The sequence below is a fragment of the Hemitrygon akajei genome, chromosome 2 (genome assembly GCF_048418815.1).
Source record: "Hemitrygon akajei chromosome 2, sHemAka1.3, whole genome shotgun sequence".
In the NCBI taxonomy this organism is placed as follows: Eukaryota; Metazoa; Chordata; class Chondrichthyes; order Myliobatiformes; family Dasyatidae; genus Hemitrygon; species Hemitrygon akajei.
The window spans coordinates 181,677,858-181,700,031 of record NC_133125.1 but is presented as its reverse complement, the minus strand read 5'-3'; the positions used below and the strand labels follow the sequence as shown (position 1 = coordinate 181,700,031).

General features: G+C 44.9%; 1 protein-coding gene across 4 annotated transcripts in view; it reads left to right on the top strand.

The window, feature by feature from the left end:
* klc3 (kinesin light chain 3) overlaps positions 1 to 19,661 on the top strand; it is a 150,494-nt gene extending 130,833 nt beyond the window's left edge. For all 4 annotated transcript variants that reach the window (XM_073033317.1, XM_073033326.1, XM_073033335.1 and 1 more), the window contains 2 exons: positions 12,080 to 12,146; positions 16,567 to 19,661. In XM_073033317.1, the coding sequence (XP_072889418.1) occupies positions 12,080 to 12,146; positions 16,567 to 16,656 (157 nt within the window). In that variant the 3' untranslated portion in view covers positions 16,657 to 19,661. The remainder of the gene's footprint in view (positions 1 to 12,079; positions 12,147 to 16,566) is intronic.
* The last annotated feature ends 2,513 nt before the right edge of the window (positions 19,662 to 22,174 follow it).

Sequence of the window (22,174 nt, the reverse complement as noted above, 5' to 3'; positions counted from 1 at the left end):
ACCCTTGGGAGCCATACCCATCAAGGAGGTGGGGATGATTTAAACAGTTACAGACTAGTGTCATCCAGAACTGCTGCCCCTGTGACGCTGGAAGATCTCAATTAAATATTGTGAGTCCACTTTGGCAACTCACTCGAGGCTGAACACAGAACAGTGCAACACAGGGCTCTTTGACCCACGATGTTGTGCTGAACTAATGATGTGTCACTACACTAATCCTTCTGCCTGCACATGGTCCATAAGCCTCCAGTCTCCGCATATTCATGTGCCCATCTGAGAGGCTCATATATCGTATCTGCCTCTCCACCAGCTCTGGCAGCACATTCCAGACACTCTATACAAGAGAAAATTTGCCCCACACGTCTCCTTTGAACTTCATACCTCTTACTTTAAATGAATGGTGTCCAGTATAGACATCTCAACAAGGCAGCTCAGCTCTATCTAAGCCTTTCATAACTTTATAAACCTCTATCAAGTCTCTCCTCGGCCTCTTGTGAAACAAGCCTAGTTTTCCAACCTCTCCTTATAGCACATGCCTTCTAATCCAGGCAACATCCTGGTAAACCTTTCCTGTACCCACTCCAGAGCCTCCAGAACCTTCTCGTAATGCATCCTCACCAAAGCCTCCATATCCTCCTATAATTCACCCTCTCCAAATCATCTGTATTGTCCTATAATTCACCCTCTGCAAAGCCTCCATATCCTCCTATAGTGCATCCTCTCCAAAGCCTCCATATCCGCCTATAATTCACTCTCTGCAAAGCCTCCATATCCTCCTATAATTCACTCTCTGCAAAGCCTCCATATCCTCCTATAATTCACCCTCTGCAAAGCCTCTGAATTGTCCTATAATTCATCCTCTGCAAAGCCTCCATATCCTCCGATAATGCACCCTCTCCAAAGCCTCCATATCCTCCTATAATTCACCCTCTCCAAAGCCTCTGTATTGTCCTATAATTCACCCTCTGCAAAGCCTCCATATCCTCCTATAATTCACCCTCTCCAAAACCTCCATATCCTCTGATAATGCACCCTCTCCAAAACCTCCATATCCTCCGATAATGCACCCTCCAAAACCTCCATATCCTCCTATAATTCACCCTCTCCAAAACCTCCATATCCTCCTATAATTCACCCTCTCCAAAGCCTCTGTATTATCCTATAATTCACCCTCTGCAAAGCCTCCATATCCTCTGATAATGCACCCTCTCCAAAACCTCCATATCCTCCGATAATGCATCCTCTCCAAAACCTCCATATCCTCCGATAATGCATCCTCTCCAAAACCTCCATATCCTCCTATAATTCACCCTCTGCAAAGCCTCCATATCCTCTGATAATGCACCCTCTCCAAAACCTCCATATCCTCCGATAATGCATCCTCTCCAAAACCTCCATATCCTCCTATAATTCACCCTCTCCAAAACCTCCATATCCTCTGATAATGCACCCTCTCCAAAACCTCCATATCCTCCGATAATGCACCTTCTCCAAAACCTCCATATCCTCCTATAATTCACCCTCTCCAAAACCTCTGTATTATCCTATAATTCACCCTCTGCAAAGCCTCCATATCCTCCTATAATTCACCCTCTGCAAAGCCTCCATATCCTCCTATAATGCACCCTCTCCAAAACCTCCATATCCTCTGATAATGCACCCTCTCCAAAACCTCCATATCCTCCGATAATGCACCCTCTCCAAAACCTCCATATCCTCCTATAATTCACCCTCTCCAAAACCTCCATATCCTCCGATAATGCACCCTCTCCAAAACCTCCATATCCTCCGATAATGCACCTTCTCCAAAACCTCCATATCCTCCGATAATGCACCCTCTCCAAAACCTCCATATCCTCCGATAATGCACCCTCTCCAAAACCTCCATATCCTCCTATAATTCACCCTCTCCAAACCCTCTGTATTATCCTATAATTCACCCTCTGCAAAGCCTCCATATCCTCCTATAATGCACCCTCTCCAAAACCTCCATATCCTCCGATAATGCACCTTCTCCAAAACCTCCATATCCTCCTATAATTCACCCTCTCCAAAACCTCTGTATTATCCTATAATTCACCCTCTGCAAAGCCTCCATATCCTCCTATAATTCACCCTCTGCAAAGCCTCCATATCCTCCTATAATGCACCCTCTCCAAAGCCTCCATATCCTCTGATAATGCACCCTCTCCAAAACCTCCATATCCTCCGATAATGCACCCTCTCCAAAACCTCCATATCCTCCTATAATTCACCCTCTCCAAAACCTCCATATCCTCCGATAATGCACCCTCTGCAAAGCCTCCATATCCTCCTATAATGCACCCTCTCCAAAACCTCCATATCCTCTGATAATGCACCCTCTCCAAAACCTCCATATCCTCCGATAATGCATCCTCTCCAAAACCTCCATATCCTCCTATAATTCACCCTCTCCAAAACCTCCATATCCTCTGATAATGCACCCTCTCCAAAACCTCCATATCCTCCGATAATGCACCTTCTCCAAAACCTCCATATCCTCCTATAATTCACCCTCTCCAACCTCTGTATTATCCTATAATTCACCCTCTGCAAAGCCTCCATATCCTCCTATAATGCACCCTCTCCAAAACCTCCATATCCTCCGATAATGCACCCTCTCCAAAACCTCCATATCCTCCTATAATTCACCCTCTCCAAAACCTCTGTATTATCCTATAATTCACCCTCTGCAAAGCCTCCATATCCTCCTATAATGCACCCTCTCCAAAACCTCCATATCCTCCGATAATGCACCCTCTCCAAAACCTCCATATCCTCCTATAATTCACCCTCTCCAAAACCTCTGTATTATCCTATAATTCACCCTCTGCAAAGCCTCCATATCCTCCTATAATTCACCCTCTCCAAAACCTCCATATCCTCTGATAATGCACCCTCTCCAAAACCTCCATATCCTCCGATAATGCACCCTCTCCAAAACCTCCATATCCTCCTATAATTCACCCTCTCCAAAACCTCCATATCCTCCGATAATGCACCCTCTCCAAAACCTCCATATCCTCCGATAATGCACCTTCTCCAAAACCTCCATATCCTCCTATAATTCACCCTCTCCAAAACCTCTGTATTATCCTATAATTCACCCTCTGCAAAGCCTCCATATCCTCCTATAATTCACCCTCTGCAAAGCCTCCATATCCTCTGATAATGCACCCTCTCCAAAACCTCCATATCCTCCGATAATGCATCCTCTCCAAAACCTCCATATCCTCCTATAATTCACCCTCTCCAAAACCTCCATATCCTCTGATAATGCACCCTCTCCAAAACCTCCATATCCTCCGATAATGCACCTTCTCCAAAACCTCCATATCCTCCTATAATTCACCCTCTCCAAAACCTCTGTATTATGCTATAATTCACCCTCTGCAAAGCCTCCATATCCTCCTATAATTCACCCTCTGCAAAGCCTCCATATCCTCCTATAATGCACCCTCTCCAAAACCTCCATATCCTCTGATAATGCACCCTCTCCAAAACCTCCATATCCTCCGATAATGCACCCTCTCCAAAACCTCCATATCCTCCTATAATTCACCCTCTCCAAAACCTCCATATCCTCCGATAATGCACCCTCTCCAAAACCTCCATATCCTCCGATAATGCACCTTCTCCAAAACCTCCATATCCTCCGATAATGCACCCTCTCCAAAACCTCCATATCCTCCGATAATGCACCCTCTCCAAAACCTCCATATCCTCCTATAATTCACCCTCTCCAAACCCTCTGTATTATCCTATAATTCACCCTCTGCAAAGCCTCCATATCCTCCTATAATGCACCCTCTCCAAAACCTCCATATCCTCCGATAATGCACCTTCTCCAAAACCTCCATATCCTCCTATAATTCACCCTCTCCAAAACCTCTGTATTATCCTATAATTCACCCTCTGCAAAGCCTCCATATCCTCCTATAATTCACCCTCTGCAAAGCCTCCATATCCTCCTATAATGCACCCTCTCCAAAGCCTCCATATCCTCTGATAATGCACCCTCTCCAAAACCTCCATATCCTCCGATAATGCACCCTCTCCAAAACCTCCATATCCTCCTATAATTCACCCTCTCCAAAACCTCCATATCCTCCGATAATGCACCCTCTGCAAAGCCTCCATATCCTCCTATAATGCACCCTCTCCAAAACCTCCATATCCTCTGATAATGCACCCTCTCCAAAACCTCCATATCCTCCGATAATGCACCCTCTCCAAAACCTCCATATCCTCCTATAATTCACCCTCTCCAAAACCTCCATATCCTCCGATAATGCACCCTCTCCAAAACCTCCATATCCTCCGATAATGCACCTTCTCCAAAACCTCCATATCCTCCTATAATTCACCCTCTCCAAAACCTCTGTATTATCCTATAATTCACCCTCTGCAAAGCCTCCATATCCTCCTATAATTCACCCTCTGCAAAGCCTCCATATCCTCCTATAATGCACCCTCTCCAAAACCTCCATATCCTCTGATAATGCACCCTCTCCAAAACCTCCATATCCTCCGATAATGCACCCTCTCCAAAACCTCCATATCCTCCTATAATTCACCCTCTCCAAAACCTCCATATCCTCCGATAATGCACCCTCTCCAAAACCTCCATATCCTCCGATAATGCACCTTCTCCAAAACCTCCATATCCTCCGATAATGCACCCTCTCCAAAACCTCCATATCCTCCGATAATGCACCCTCTCCAAAACCTCCATATCCTCCTATAATTCACCCTCTCCAAACCCTCTGTATTATCCTATAATTCACCCTCTGCAAAGCCTCCATATCCTCCTATAATGCACCCTCTCCAAAACCTCCATATCCTCCGATAATGCACCTTCTCCAAAACCTCCATATCCTCCTATAATTCACCCTCTCCAAAACCTCTGTATTATCCTATAATTCACCCTCTGCAAAGCCTCCATATCCTCCTATAATTCACCCTCTGCAAAGCCTCCATATCCTCCTATAATGCACCCTCTCCAAAGCCTCCATATCCTCTGATAATGCACCCTCTCCAAAACCTCCATATCCTCCGATAATGCACCCTCTCCAAAACCTCCATATCCTCCTATAATTCACCCTCTCCAAAACCTCCATATCCTCCGATAATGCACCCTCTGCAAAGCCTCCATATCCTCCTATAATGCACCCTCTCCAAAACCTCCATATCCTCTGATAATGCACCCTCTCCAAAACCTCCATATCCTCCGATAATGCATCCTCTCCAAAACCTCCATATCCTCCTATAATTCACCCTCTCCAAAACCTCCATATCCTCTGATAATGCACCCTCTCCAAAACCTCCATATCCTCCGATAATGCACCTTCTCCAAAACCTCCATATCCTCCTATAATTCACCCTCTCCAACCTCTGTATTATCCTATAATTCACCCTCTGCAAAGCCTCCATATCCTCCTATAATGCACCCTCTCCAAAACCTCCATATCCTCCGATAATGCACCCTCTCCAAAACCTCCATATCCTCCTATAATTCACCCTCTCCAAAACCTCTGTATTATCCTATAATTCACCCTCTGCAAAGCCTCCATATCCTCCTATAATGCACCCTCTCCAAAACCTCCATATCCTCCGATAATGCACCCTCTCCAAAACCTCCATATCCTCCTATAATTCACCCTCTCCAAAACCTCTGTATTATCCTATAATTCACCCTCTGCAAAGCCTCCATATCCTCCTATAATTCACCCTCTCCAAAACCTCCATATCCTCTGATAATGCACCCTCTCCAAAACCTCCATATCCTCCGATAATGCACCCTCTCCAAAACCTCCATATCCTCCTATAATTCACCCTCTCCAAAACCTCCATATCCTCCGATAATGCACCCTCTCCAAAACCTCCATATCCTCCGATAATGCACCTTCTCCAAAACCTCCATATCCTCCTATAATTCACCCTCTCCAAAACCTCTGTATTATCCTATAATTCACCCTCTGCAAAGCCTCCATATCCTCCTATAATTCACCCTCTGCAAAGCCTCCATATCCTCTGATAATGCACCCTCTCCAAAACCTCCATATCCTCCGATAATGCATCCTCTCCAAAACCTCCATATCCTCCTATAATTCACCCTCTCCAAAACCTCCATATCCTCTGATAATGCACCCTCTCCAAAACCTCCATATCCTCCGATAATGCACCTTCTCCAAAACCTCCATATCCTCCTATAATTCACCCTCTCCAAAACCTCTGTATTATGCTATAATTCACCCTCTGCAAAGCCTCCATATCCTCCTATAATTCACCCTCTGCAAAGCCTCCATATCCTCCTATAATGCACCCTCTCCAAAACCTCCATATCCTCTGATAATGCACCCTCTCCAAAACCTCCATATCCTCCGATAATGCACCCTCTCCAAAACCTCCATATCCTCCTATAATTCACCCTCTCCAAAACCTCCATATCCTCCGATAATGCACCCTCTCCAAAACCTCCATATCCTCCGATAATGCACCTTCTCCAAAACCTCCATATCCTCCGATAATGCACCCTCTCCAAAACCTCCATATCCTCCGATAATGCACCCTCTCCAAAACCTCCATATCCTCCTATAATTCACCCTCTCCAAACCCTCTGTATTATCCTATAATTCACCCTCTGCAAAGCCTCCATATCCTCCTATAATGCACCCTCTCCAAAACCTCCATATCCTCCGATAATGCACCTTCTCCAAAACCTCCATATCCTCCTATAATTCACCCTCTCCAAAACCTCTGTATTATCCTATAATTCACCCTCTGCAAAGCCTCCATATCCTCCTATAATTCACCCTCTGCAAAGCCTCCATATCCTCCTATAATGCACCCTCTCCAAAGCCTCCATATCCTCTGATAATGCACCCTCTCCAAAACCTCCATATCCTCCGATAATGCACCCTCTCCAAAACCTCCATATCCTCCTATAATTCACCCTCTCCAAAACCTCCATATCCTCCGATAATGCACCCTCTGCAAAGCCTCCATATCCTCCTATAATGCACCCTCTCCAAAACCTCCATATCCTCTGATAATGCACCCTCTCCAAAACCTCCATATCCTCCGATAATGCATCCTCTCCAAAACCTCCATATCCTCCTATAATTCACCCTCTCCAAAACCTCCATATCCTCTGATAATGCACCCTCTCCAAAACCTCCATATCCTCCGATAATGCACCTTCTCCAAAACCTCCATATCCTCCTATAATTCACCCTCTCCAAAACCTCTGTATTATCCTATAATTCACCCTCTGCAAAGCCTCCATATCCTCCTATAATGCACCCTCTCCAAAACCTCCATATCCTCCGATAATGCACCCTCTCCAAAACCTCCATATCCTCCTATAATTCACCCTCTCCAAAACCTCTGTATTATCCTATAATTCACCCTCTGCAAAGCCTCCATATCCTCCTATAATGCACCCTCTCCAAAACCTCCATATCCTCCGATAATGCACCCTCTCCAAAACCTCCATATCCTCCTATAATTCACCCTCTCCAAAACCTCTGTATTATCCTATAATTCACCCTCTGCAAAGCCTCCATATCCTCCTATAATTCACCCTCTCCAAAACCTCCATATCCTCTGATAATGCACCCTCTCCAAAACCTCCATATCCTCCGATAATGCACCCTCTCCAAAACCTCCATATCCTCCTATAATTCACCCTCTCCAAAACCTCCATATCCTCCGATAATGCACCCTCTCCAAAACCTCCATATCCTCCGATAATGCACCTTCTCCAAAACCTCCATATCCTCCTATAATTCACCCTCTCCAAAACCTCTGTATTATCCTATAATTCACCCTCTGCAAAGCCTCCATATCCTCCTATAATTCACCCTCTGCAAAGCCTCCATATCCTCCTATAATGCACCCTCTCCAAAACCTCCATATCCTCTGATAATGCACCCTCTCCAAAACCTCCATATCCTCCGATAATGCACCCTCTCCAAAACCTCCATATCCTCCTATAATTCACCCTCTCCAAAACCTCCATATCCTCCGATAATGCACCCTCTCCAAAACCTCCATATCCTCCGATAATGCACCTTCTCCAAAACCTCCATATCCTCCGATAATGCACCCTCTCCAAAACCTCCATATCCTCCGATAATGCACCCTCTCCAAAACCTCCATATCCTCCTATAATTCACCCTCTCCAAACCCTCTGTATTATCCTATAATTCACCCTCTGCAAAGCCTCCATATCCTCCTATAATGCACCCTCTCCAAAACCTCCATATCCTCCGATAATGCACCTTCTCCAAAACCTCCATATCCTCCTATAATTCACCCTCTCCAAAACCTCTGTATTATCCTATAATTCACCCTCTGCAAAGCCTCCATATCCTCCTATAATTCACCCTCTGCAAAGCCTCCATATCCTCCTATAATGCACCCTCTCCAAAACCTCCATATCCTCTGATAATGCACCCTCTCCAAAACCTCCATATCCTCCGATAATGCACCCTCTCCAAAACCTCCATATCCTCCTATAATTCACCCTCTCCAAAACCTCCATATCCTCCGATAATGCACCCTCTGCAAAGCCTCCATATCCTCCTATAATGCACCCTCTCCAAAACCTCCATATCCTCTGATAATGCACCCTCTCCAAAACCTCCATATCCTCCGATAATGCATCCTCTCCAAAACCTCCATATCCTCCTATAATTCACCCTCTCCAAAACCTCCATATCCTCTGATAATGCACCCTCTCCAAAACCTCCATATCCTCCGATAATGCACCTTCTCCAAAACCTCCATATCCTCCTATAATTCACCCTCTCCAAAACCTCTGTATTATCCTATAATTCACCCTCTGCAAAGCCTCCATATCCTCCTATAATGCACCCTCTCCAAAACCTCCATATCCTCCGATAATGCACCCTCTCCAAAACCTCCATATCCTCCTATAATTCACCCTCTCCAAAACCTCTGTATTATCCTATAATTCACCCTCTGCAAAGCCTCCATATCCTCCTATAATTCACCCTCTCCAAAACCTCCATATCCTCCGATAATGCACCCTCTCCAAAACCTCCATATCCTCCGATAATGCACCCTCTCCAAAACCTCCATATCCTCCGATAATGCACCCTCTCCAAAACCTCCATATCCTCCTATAATGCACCCTCTCCAAAACCTCCATATCCTCCGATAATGCACCCTCTCCAAAACCTCCATATCCTCCGATAATGCACCCTCTCCAAAACCTCCATATCCTCCGATAATGCACCCTCTCCAAAACCTCCATATCCTCCTATAATGCACCCTCTCCAAAACCTCCATATCCTCCGATAATGCACCCTCTCCAAAACCTCCATATCCTCCGATAATGCACCCTCTCCAAAACCTCCATATCCTCCGATAATGCACCCTCTCCAAAACCTCCATATCCTCCGATAATGCACCCTCTCCAAAACCTCCATATCCTCCTATAATGCACCCTCTCCAAAACCTCCATATCCTCCGATAATGCACCCTCTCCAAAACCTCCATATCCTCCGATAATGCACCCTCTCCAAAACCTCCATATCCTCCTATAATTCACCCTCTCCAAAACCTCTGTATTGCCCTATAATTCACCCTCTCCAAAGCATCTGTATTGTCCTATAATTCACCCTCTCCAAAGCCTCTGTATTGTCCTATAATTCACCCTCTGCAAAGCCTCCATATCCTCCTATTATGCACCCTCTCCAAAACCTCCATATCCTCCGATAATGCACCCTCTCCAAAACCTCCATATCCTCCTATAATGCACCCTCTCCAAAACCTCCATATCCTCCGATAATGCACCCTCTCCAAAACCTCCATATCCTCCTATAATGCACCCTCTCCAAAACCTCCATATCCTCCGATAATGCACCCTCTCCAAAACCTCCATATCCTCCTATAATTCACCCTCTGCAAAGCTGCCATATCCTCCTATAATTCACCCTCTGTAAAGCCTCCATAACCTCCTATAATTCACCCTCTGCAAAGCCTCCATATCCTCCTATAATTCACCCTCTCCAAAGCATCTGTATTGTCCTATAATTCACCCTCTGCAAAGCCTCCATATCCTCCGATAATGCACCCTCTCCAAAACCTCCATATCCTCCAATAATGCACCCTCTCCAAAGCCTCCATATCCTCCTATAATTCACCCTCTCCAAAGCCTCCATATCTTCCTATAATTCACCCTCTCCAAAACCTCCATATCCTCCTATAATTCACCCTCTGCAAAGCCTCCATATCCTCCCATAATTCACCCTCTCCAAAACCGCCATATCCTCCTATAATTCACCCTCTGCAAAGCCTCCATATCCTCCTATAATGTACCCTCTCCAAAGCCTCTGCTTTGTCCTATAATGCACCCTCTGCAAAGCCTACATATCCTCCTATAATGTACCCTTACCAAAGCCTCCATATCCTCTTATAATGTGTGCTGTCCAAAGTTTCTACAACCATCCTATAATGTGCCCTCTCCAAAGCCTCTGCATCTTACCCTCTGCATCCTCCCTACAATTTGCCCTCTCCAAAGCCTCCACAGAGATACCTAAGTCTTCTTTCGTGACTTGCAGGAGGATTGGACGATAGCAAGTGTTGTTCCGCTGTTTAAGATAGGTGCTAAAAATAAACCAGGAAAGTGTAGGCCAGTGAGCCTGACGTCAGTAGTGAGAAAGTTATTGGAGGGTATCCTCAGGGAGAATTTGGATAGACATGGACTGATTAAGGGTAGTCAGCATGGCTTTGTGCGTGGTAGGTGGAGTCTAGCCAATCTTATAGAGTTTTTCGAGGAAGTTACCAGGAAAGTTGATGAAGTCAGTAGATGTTGTCCACATGGACTTTAGCAAGGCATTTGACAAGGTCCCACATCAGTGGTCGAGTCGCTAGGCATTCAAGATGAGATAGTAAATTGGATGAGACAATGGCTTCATGGGAGAAGCCAGAGATTGGTAGCAGATGGTTTCTTTTCTGACTGGAGGCCTGTGACCAGTGGAGTGCCGCAGCAATTGTCATTTGTCATCTATATCAATGATCTGGATGATGATGTGATTAACTGGATCAGCAAATTTGCAGGAGTCGCCAAGATTGGAGTTGTAGTGGACAGCGAGGAAGACTACCATGACTTGCAGAGATCTGGACCAGCTGGAAAATGGGCAGATGGAATTCAATGCAGAAAGAGTGAGGTTTTGCATTTCAGTAGGACCAACCAGTGTAGGTCTTACACAGCGAATGGTGGGGCACTGAGGAGTGCAGAGGAACAAAGAGATCTGGGAATACAGGTCCATAATTCATTGAAATTGGCATCACAGGTTGTTAGAATCATGAAGAAAGCTTTTGTCACATTGGCCTTCATAAATCAAAACAGGAGATGGGATGTTATGTTGAAGTTGTACAAGACATTGGTGAGGGCTTATTTGGAGTATTGTGTGTAGTTTTAGTCACCTCCCTACAGGAAAGATGTAAATAAAGTTGAAAGAGTGTGGATCAAATTTACAAGGGTACTCCCAGGTCTGGAGAACCTGACTTATGTGGAAAGATTGAATAGGTTAGGACTTTATTCCTTGGAATGTAGAAGAATGAGAGGAGATTTGATAGAGGTGTACACTATTTTCAGGGATGCAAACAGGCTTTCCCACTGAGATTGGGTGGGACTACAGCTAGATGTCATTGGTTAAGGGTGAAAGGTGAAAAATTTAAGGGGAACAGGGGGAGACTTCTTCACTCAGAGAGTCATGAGAGTGTGGAACGAGCTACCAACGTAAGTGGTGCATGCAAGCTTGACTTCAACGTTTAAGGGAAGTCTGGATAGGTACGTGGATGGGATGGATGGATATGGAGGGCTGTGGTCCTCGTGCAGATCAATGGGAGTAAACAGTTTAAATGTCCCGGGATGGGACTGTTTCTGTGCTGTACTTTTCTGACTCCATGGCTCTAACCTTCCCATATAGACACTTTCCAAAACCTCCATCATGGGATGACCGGCATTGAATGTACAACGGAGCATGATAAAGACAAAATCCTGTCGTTCTTTCTCTTGCAGGATGAAGCGAGCAAACTCTCTGAATGTCCTGAATGTGGGCAGCAGGATTTCTGGAGACACTTTTCAGGTAGCCTGTTTCTCTCTGTCAGAAAACAGAACGCTGGAAAAAAATTCAGAGGGTCGAGCAGCTTCTGTGGAAGCAGAAGACACAAATCCAAGTTTCACATCGAGACCCTGCATCAGGATCGGGGGAGGGGGTGGGGGGGGGAAGAAAGATGGATGGTGTACGTCAGTATGCCGGAATAGGGATGGGATAGAGACAGCATGATGATGGGTGGAAGCAGGTGGAGGTGGGTGATGGGCAGATGGAATGAGATCAGAAACGTAGATAGGACAGAGGCTTATTCCCCATCTACTTTCACCTATCACCTACCAGCCGCAATCACACCCCACACTGATGTCAGTTTTTCCTCTTCCTTCTTGATCCTGATGCAGGTCTCAACCAGGAATAATGTTATGTCCTTTCCCTCCACAGATGCTGACTGATCTGATTTCTTGTAGGGTTTTTATTTGTTCCAGATTCCATCATCTGCTGCCTCACCCGCTAGATCTCGTGCCACAAAAGTCCTGCTGCCCAGAAAAGGTGTATAAGGTGGCATTACACACAAGGGCAGTGGGAGTCGGCCTTGAGGGGCTTGACTGCAGACTATGGCATTGAGATTCAGGAGTTAGTGTGCCTCAAACAGTGTGCTCAAAAGTATCTCCTCACTGTCATGTAGCCTAAAGCCTTCACTCTCTCGACCCCAGTGTGTATTGGCCGAAGTTAAAGGGGGTGAAGGGTTTGGGATGTGTACATGGTCAGTCATCAGCCAGTGAAGAGAGAGGGAGTATCAGTGAGGGGTGAGGAGACGTGGGATAGAGAATCAGGCCAAGGAAGTATTGCTTCACTATTTAAGTTAAACAGGATCTACCAGGCTGCTTGCCACCACCAGATTCCCTTCTATCATGTGCAGCACACAAAGCACTGGAGCAGCTCAGCAGCTCAGGCATCCCCTTGTGGAGGGAAGTGGGCACTCAATGTTTCAGGTCTAGGGTCCCGACCTGAAGCATTGACTGTCCATTCCCTCCACAGATGCTGCCTGGCCCATTGAGTTCCTCTAGTGCTTTGTGTGTTGCTGCAGATCACAGTATGTGCCTCTTTTCTCCCTTGTGTCATAACATCAGGTTTTTGATGTAACAGAGTATTAGCAATAACTTATCCAATTAACCTGCACCAAGAACTTGGCAGGAGCACAGGATATTTACCCGATGAGTCAAATGCCAAAGATTTCTGGATGGTTAGAAAGTGAATTATTGGGTTTTTACTGTAACGCATTGAATGAGGTGGGGGGGGGAAGCTTTTTTTTAAGTAGCTCTGTGAGGGGTTCATCTAGAACCTGTTTCCTCATAAAATTTCTACTGTCCACTGTTGTCTTACAGAAGTGCTCCTTTGTCAGAGGTGCTTAGAGCCCAGATAGGCACCTTATAATTGCAATACCCCCTTTTAAACTTTAGAAATGTTGAATACATCTTGCCTACCCGCCTGTCAGAAGTGAAAACCAGTGCAAATGAAGTGATTTAGTCATACACTGGCAGCTGCAGTGCTGGGCAAAGAAGCCTTGTACTTGTGCTGCCCAGAGTCAGAGAGGGTCAGTCCTATCGTTTATCACTCGCAGGGCACCAGCTGATGCCAGTCTGTTGTTCACCCTCTCTCAGCGCTGCAATAAAAGCCCCTCCCTTCCCCTCCCCCCACTCCCAATTCAATCTGTTACAGTAAAAATCCGTTAATTCACTTCCCAGCCATTTGGAAGTCTCTATAATCCGACATCTGACTTGTTCAGGTAACACGTCCTACACTCCCCTGAAGTCCTTGGTCCAGGTTCATTAGATAATTTATTCTAATACTGTGTTTCATCTTAAAAAAAAACAAATTAAAAGTATGTCATGTGATTATACCATCTAATCTTCCAGAAAACCAGCCATTCTGGAACCACTGGAGTCATGTTTGTGTTATAGGAGTTCTCCTGAAGATATGGTCCAGTCAGAGAGGCACTTAGCAGTGAGGCTAATTATCACAGCTGCTTTTCGGAAAAATTTCTGAGGGAAATTGTTCTACAGCAGTGTTTCCCAAACTTTTTTAGCCCAACACCCCCCTAAGGCACTTTCATACTTGCCAATGTTCCCCTAAAGTTCCTTCATACTTGCCACAGCCCCTCTAAGGCACAATATACTTTCTGGTGCCCCCATTGTGTAAAAACTTACCTACCATATGCTAACATGAGAAAAATGGTTCTGCTTTAAATTTGTATTTGTCTTTAAAGCTAGTAACTGTGTGCTATACAGCAGCTTCAATATGAATGTGACCCTTGAGCTTGATGGTTTTTAGCAGAAGTTGTAATATCTGGTTCAAGTTGTGACAGCGAAAGCCTTAAGTCCTCACATGTAACAATGTCCAAGCGGTTTGTGTTTTTTGTGATCATGTGGTTCACTGCACTGAAGCCTCTTTCAACAAGATAGGAGGTTGGAAATGAAGAGTAGTTTGGCTCTTTTCCAAAGACCAGGAGACGTTGTATGGTAGTGTAGCCACATACCACAAAAGCCGACATTTTTTAAAAAAACACTTCTGTTTCATCAGTCTGAATTTAGCTCTCTTCCTGTTCTTCCACCTTGCAAAGAAATGGGTTGATCTGGAATTTCCAGATCGTTCAAATCCTTGAATTGATTCTGAAAATCCTTCTTCAGTAACTGCAGGAGTAAGCAGTACTCTTGCAAATCACCATCTGTGAAAGGGGGTGCCTTACTTTCCATGCAGGGAAACCAAAGAAGAGAACACTCTTCTTCCAATGTTTTCCCAATTTTCCCATAAAAGTGGACACTGCACCTTTTGCCTGGATTAAATTGAAATTGTCACCCTGAAGTTTTGTATTTAGAATGTTCATTTTGTCATGCAGATCAACTAGGTATACCACATTTAATGGATGAGCTTTAATTTTGTTGATAAGCAGATATTGCAAGAGTCATGCTTGAGAAAAGGTCACTGGCTGAGGTTTTTGGCTGCGAGATGTTGACAATGAATTACACAATGGACTTGGAATTCCTTTTTTCATACGTGCCTGTAGACCAGCATGGCGACCTGTCGTATACGGTGCTCCATCTGTTGCACAAGAAATCATGTTCCTAAGCGCAATACTCTTATCCTCAATATATGTTTTGAGCTCATTGTAGATTGCTTCTCCGTTGATATTTTTTACAAAAAAGAGTCTCTTCATGAACTTTTACATTTTTGATAAACTGTTCATATGCCATTAGCAATGCCTTGTTGTCCTGGACAGTTGTATCCCAAATTCAGTTTTTTTTTTGTAGCTCTGTGCATAGTTGATACTCAGTGTCTTCACTCATTTTGTCAATACAACGAGCTACAAAGGTATTACTCAGAGAAATTGATTTTAAAATACTGCTATCCATTTTGAGAACAGTGGTGAGCACTTCTGATACAGCAGGCATTATTAATCCATCACCAATTATGTGAGATTTCCCACACTTTGCTATCATTTGGAAATGTTGTAAGAAGCAATGAGACCACTATCAAAGTCATTTTTAGCTTTCTTGACAGATGATGAGCATGCAACGCTTTTCAAATGCTTCTTTCATCTTCTGGAGCTGAGTAATACCATAAGTAGCCTTTTCAGGGTGTCTTTTATGGAAGTGTTCCTGCAATCTTGATGGTTTCATGGCTTCATTAGATAGTACAGTGTTACAAATAAGACACATGGGGCATTGCTGATCTGATGGGAACGGAGTAAAACCATACTCCAGTTTCTGTTTCTCAGCAGGTTTAGAATTCAAGGCTTCAGACTCGTAGAGATTGTGCCTTAAGTATTTATCTATCATTAATGAGACTAAATTAAAATTTAAAAATCAACATAAACTGCAAATTTCTATTGGATGTTGATTATCATAGTGAGTTGACCCGCTCGGTCAGGTCTTGGGCCTCAAGTTAAGGTGCCACTGACCACTCACTCTCTCCCCCGCCCCAAGAATCTTGAATTTCTATTTCCCCTAATGCCCTCTTAGGACACATAACTGCCCCCTTTGGGAAACACTGTTCTACAGCCTAAAGAACTGCCCCCTTAACTCATCGTCGTGGTTGGAGTTCTTGCCTTGGTGTAGGACATAAGAAGGAATCTTCTGTAGTATTACAAGAGATTCTGCAGATGCTGGAAATCTGTAGCAACCCACACAAAATGCTGAGGAACTCAGTAGATCAGGCAGCATCTGAGGAGAGAAATAAACATCTGATAAGTTTCAGGCCAAGACCATCAGAAATGTCAATTGCTCATTTCACTCAATAGGTGCTGCCTGACTTGTTGACTTCCTCCAGCATTTTGTGTTTTTCTTCTGTGGTGTAGGGTTCTCCCTTTATCTCCCACCCCCACCCAACTATCAAAGATTATCCTCTGAGGAATTTCAGGGACACTCATTGTTTCTCTTTTCTCCTCCTTTCCCAGCGCCCCTCCAGTAGCCTGACCGAATCCCGGACTCTGAGCAACAGCCACAGCAACCTGACTCGCCGCGGTTCTCTGACGGAATCCAGCTGAAGGACGTGGCACCTCGATGCATCACAGTTACTGGGGAGCCTACACTCATCAATCAGCACACACACACACACTCACTCACATGCACCCACTTCCACTCGCATACACACACTCGCACACTCACACTCACACTCCCAGTCCCTGCAGGGTCTGAGATTCCAGGTATAAGGTGCAGCCAATCCCGATTCATTCTTTAAGGATATCCCAGAATGTTTGTGGTACAGCTCATTCGCGTGTCTCCACGGTATTTACAGCAGTCAAACTGACCACTTGTCTCTGGTTTACACCGTCAACATCCTTTTCCTTCCTCTCTCACTGTAGACCATCATGTCCACTACTGTGAGTATGAAATAGCAGGCGAGAGTTTGGGTAGGAGTTCAAATGACCATCATTGTTTAAGATGTATTCCCTCCCATCGCCCACCTTCCCTTCTCTGTAACCTGGACCTAGTCGGCAATCAGTGTGAGCCTTTTATTGGTATTTTGCAGCACAAAGTCTAGTCATTCAATATATACACTGAGCAGTATCCTCCGCCAGCCCTCCATTCCAGCTGGACTCAACATCAATCCCACTACATATTTTGCTCCAAATCCCTAGGGCTAAATGAGAGGGAGAAATAAGATAGAGAGAATGATAGTGAGAGAACCAGAGGAAGTTCAAATTAGAGGGACTGGTGAAGAGAAAGGGAGAGAGGGCAAGGTGAACATGTCAGGGTTGTGCGTAAGGAATTTATGGTCTTTCTACTGAGTAGCTGTTAATACAGAGTACTGTTCATCGTTGAAACACTGTCCTGTTCCCAGTTCCCTGGTGACCATCCACATTGCCTCTCTCTTGAGGACAATCAGATCTAGTTGGAGCTATTTATTGAGCTTCAGACAGTGCCTCACCTTGCTGTGCTCTCCTGGTCAGACACCACTGCTCGGTAACATAATGTCCAAGTGATTGACCTGAGAACCCTTGCAACCTCTGTCCAATCCAGCAAATTACATTTCTACAGGCATACACCCACTCTGCTCATCTCACTAAACTCTGGTGTTGCTCATCTTACTTCACCCTGACCGTGTGTCTCTCTCTTCACTAGACCCCCTAATGTGAACTCCCTCAGTTTCTCACCATCACTCTTTCTGCCTAATCATTTCTCTCTCGATTTCACCATATGCTTTAATTTTCACCCCCTCTTTCAACCCTTTTCACTATCACACCATCCCTTCATCTGCCTCCTTTCTCTCTGTCTCCCACCAATTGTGCTTTCATACTCACACTCCCCACCTCTTCCCCATTCATCACCCTCACCCTCTCCCTCCTCCCCTTCCCCAGCCTCCCGACCCCAAACCTCCTCACCTCCCCACATCCCCCAATTCTCTCTCTGTATGACTATGCCAAATGAAGTGAACAGGTCTTCCCTTTACAGCATTGACCCATCAAATAATTTCCATTCGCAGACGCAGCAGCCACATGACTTCCTGCTGTCACCGTATTGTATTGTTCTGTGACTGTGTAGATGCTAGCACAGGAGATACTTCCTCCATTCGGTCTGACTTTCTCTAGACACTTTTACCTCCCTGTTGCATTTCCATTCGGCAATTCTGTTCATTGCCAGCTGCCCCCTTACCATATGCATTCTATCCTCGCCCCTTTAACGTAACCCCTGTCTTTTAAAGACACTCCTTTCTCAGTGGGATGGACTTAATCGTGGCAATACACACCACCTGGGTTTCTAGCTTAAAAGTCCTTGTCTGCCTTGGGTATATTTGTGATCTCAATTGGTATGGTGATACCATTTAAATGTAACAATTAGTCTTTTGTTTTCTTCTATAGAGGTGATGTGATGGAGGAAATGGAAGCAGAAACTGCTGGTAATACTTAGCAGGTCAGGCAGCACGCGTGGAGTGGGAAGCGGTGGTAACAGAACTGGGAAAAGCTGGTATCAGAGCAGTTTTCAGATTCCATGGTAGAAAAACCAAAAGAGAAAGTTTGTGACAGGGTGGAGACCAGGAATATGGAGAATATTGAATCAGAAATAGAACCAGGATGAGACATTGCACCCATTTTGTCCGCTTCACCACTCAGTGTCATCGTGGCCGTTTCTTTACCTCAATACCCCTTTCTGCACCAACCCCAAATCCCTTGGTTCCCCTACACAGAGCACTGGCGCCACAACCCTCAAGTGACATTCTGTAAATATTTCAGGTTTCTGACATCCTCAGCATTTTGCTCTCAGTGGCTTTGTTTAGTGTTTCTGAGGGCAGGGAGCTTCCCCACACGGGCAGGGCATCACTGAAAGCATTTTCCCCTGACCCAGGATCTCTGAGGCCTAGCTGCAGTGACCATGGGCTGAACATTGTAGGTCAAGTGAGGGGTCTCTCAGTGCATGTCAACTGAGGGGTGTCATGAGGAAGACCTACCATCAAAGGTGGGGCTAGGGTTACCGCTGACATCGGTCAGGCAAGAGAGACCACTGAACTTTTGACTAAGAAGGTTTAGTCCATGGTTAAGTCAGTCAAGCTGATGTACTGTCAGAACAGGGCAGAAAGCTAAACCCAGGGCCTACTGTTACCCGTGAGATTGCAGATGCTGGAATCTGAAACACGCCGTCTGCTGGAGGAATTCAGCAGGTCGAGCAGCATCTTTAGGGCAGGGAAGGAATTGCCATCATTTTCTCCTGCAGAAGACTGGGGTGTTACCCACATCAGGCGCACGGAATTGTGGAACTTTGAGGAGGCGGCGATGGCAAAATGAAGCACGCACCTCAGTTCAGAAAGGGAAGTTTGGACAATAAAGTTTGCAAGGGTCTGCTGGATTGGAGAGAAAATTCCATGTTCTCAATGCAAATTCATGCCAAACTTAACAGTTTCTACACTTGTGAAAAACCACCACCCAGCAAGCTCTGCCATTAGCAGGTTTCTGATTAAATGTTGTTGTGTTCTGAACATTACCAAATTCTACTGAAAACTGTGTGACTTTACTGTTATTTATTGTTTGCATTTTAAATAAAGCAGTATAATTGAGACATTTTCTTGGGGTTTCTGTGAGGTCCTTGGTTGAAGGTGTGAGGTGACTATGATCCATATCACACGGTAGATGAAACTGGCCAGATCAGACTGAGTAATCCTTCGTTGCCTGTCAGGTTTTAACCTGCAACTATTTTTTCCACAGAGCCTTGATACCTGTTCAAAGTAGATTAGAACTCTTGATACACTGCTTACAGCCAGCAGCCTCACTGACGTTGATTGGATTGTACGTTCACTATGTTTAATGTACCTTCTGTGAATGTGGGAGCTTTGGCGAGGGTGCAGAGGAGATTTACTGAGTGAATTAATCTGTCTTAGGATAGCTTGAGCAAACTAGTGTTTTTGGAGTGAAGGAGGATGAGAGGTGACTTGTAAGATCATGAGCTGCAGGTAGAGTGGGCCGTGAGCAACTTTTTCTCAGGGTGACAGTAGCTAATAGGAAAAGACACCTTTTTAAGGAGAGAGTATGGGGGGGGGTGGTGATGTCAGAAATTTTTTTATAGAGATGGTCACTGTGGAACACACTTGAGGGGTGGTGGTAGAGCCAAATATAGGGATATTTTAAAGGCTCAGATAGACACATGAATGAAAGAAAAATAGATGGCTATGTGGGAGGGAACGGTTAGATTGATTCAAATTCAAGTTTATTATAATTCAAGCATAGACATGTATGCAGCTCAACAAAAGTCTATTCCTCTGGGCCACACAGCATATATGGTTATAGAGTAGTTAAGATTGTGAAGTAGGTTAAAAAGTTGGCACAACGTTGTTGGCAGAAAGTCCTGTACTGTGTTATAATGTTCTATGTTATGTCTCTAACCCAACTTCATGTAGGTCTATCCTGGCTTCTCGGTGCCAGTCAGAAGAGATTAGGAAGGGTACACTTCTGTTTGCACCATGCATTTAGGTGAACGTGCAAGAACAGCTTTATTGTCGGTTACACGAGTGAATCTGCAGATGCTGGAAATAAATAAAAAACACAAAATGCTGGCAGAACTCAACAGGCCGGACAGCATCTATGGGAGGAGGTAGTGACGATGTTTCGGCCAGAAACCTGGGCCAGAGGGCCAGAGGGCCTGTTTTTGTGCCCTGTGACTAACTAACATGAGAACTCCACACAGACAACAGTCAAGGTCAAGATCAGATCTGGATATGCGGGCAGGTGAGGCAGCAGTAGGAGCTCTTTGGACTTGTCTGCAGAGTGGGTGATTGGTTATTAATAGCAGAGGCCAATAAAAAGAAGCTAGGTTTAAGCAGAGCGGCCATTATGTGAGTGGGCCATTGTTAAAGTGATCGGTTTCAGGTGGGAGCAGCCTCGAGCTAGAACTGGAGCTTGAGAAGTTAGAGTCAAAGGCAGAACAAGTGTATGTAAAATGGTAGTTACGGTAATGGAATGTTCCTCCTGCAAGAAGTAGGATTGCAGGGTTCCTAATGGTCTCCCTGATGACTACATTTGCAGGAGGTGCATCCAATTTCAGGTTTCCTGGAGAGAGAAAGATGTGGAGGAGAGGGAGATCACTGCTGAGTGTATTGATATGCTGGGGCATTTTCAGATAAAGGATGAGGTAGTGTTGGGTCTCTTAAAGAGCATTGAAGTGGAACTCCCTGGGTCCTAATCGATATATCACAAGAGAAGAGGTTGCTGGTGCCTTGACCAGTATCTTAAGCGAGGTCCTGGAGAACTGGTGAGTAGTTAATTTTGTTTCGTTATTCAATAAGGGAACGAGGAATAATCCTGGAAACTAGACCGGTAAGTCTCATGTCAGTGATGGGGAAGTTACTGAAGAGAATTCCTAAGGATAGGATTTACGAGCATTTGGAGAACCATGGCCTAATTGGGATGAGCCAGCATGGCTTTGTCTGGGACAGGTCGTGTCTTACTAACTTGATTGAGTTTTTTGACAAGGTGACGAGGATGATTAATGAAGGTAGAGCTGTTGATGGCTACATAAGGCCCCTCATGGGTGATGCATCCAGAAGATTGAGATGTATGGGGTCAGTGGTGATTGGCCATTTGGATTCAGAACTGGCTTGCCCATAGAAGGCAGAGGGTACTAGTGGAAGGGACTTATCCTAGATTGAGGTCTATGGTTAGTGGTGTTCTGTACTGGGACTCTGCTGTTTCCGATGTATATAAATGACCTGGATGGATGGGTTAGTAAATTTGCAGATGATACAGAGATTGGTGGTTTTGTGGATATCATAGATGACTGACAAAGAATACAGGATATAGATCAGTTACAGATCTGGGCAGAGAAATGGCAGATGGAGTTTAACTGTGAAGTGTTGCACTTTGGTAGTCAAATGCAAAGAGACAGCGACTACACTGTTAAGGGCAAGATCCTTAATAGTGTTGATGAGCAGTGGGATCAGGTGACTAAGGTAGCTCCTGACAGTGGCTATGCAGGTTGATAGGGTGGTTAAGAAACGGAACGCTTGCCTTTATTAGTCGTGGGGCTGAGTTCAGAAGTTAGGAAGCTATGTTGCAGATGAGGCTGAGGGGAGATCTG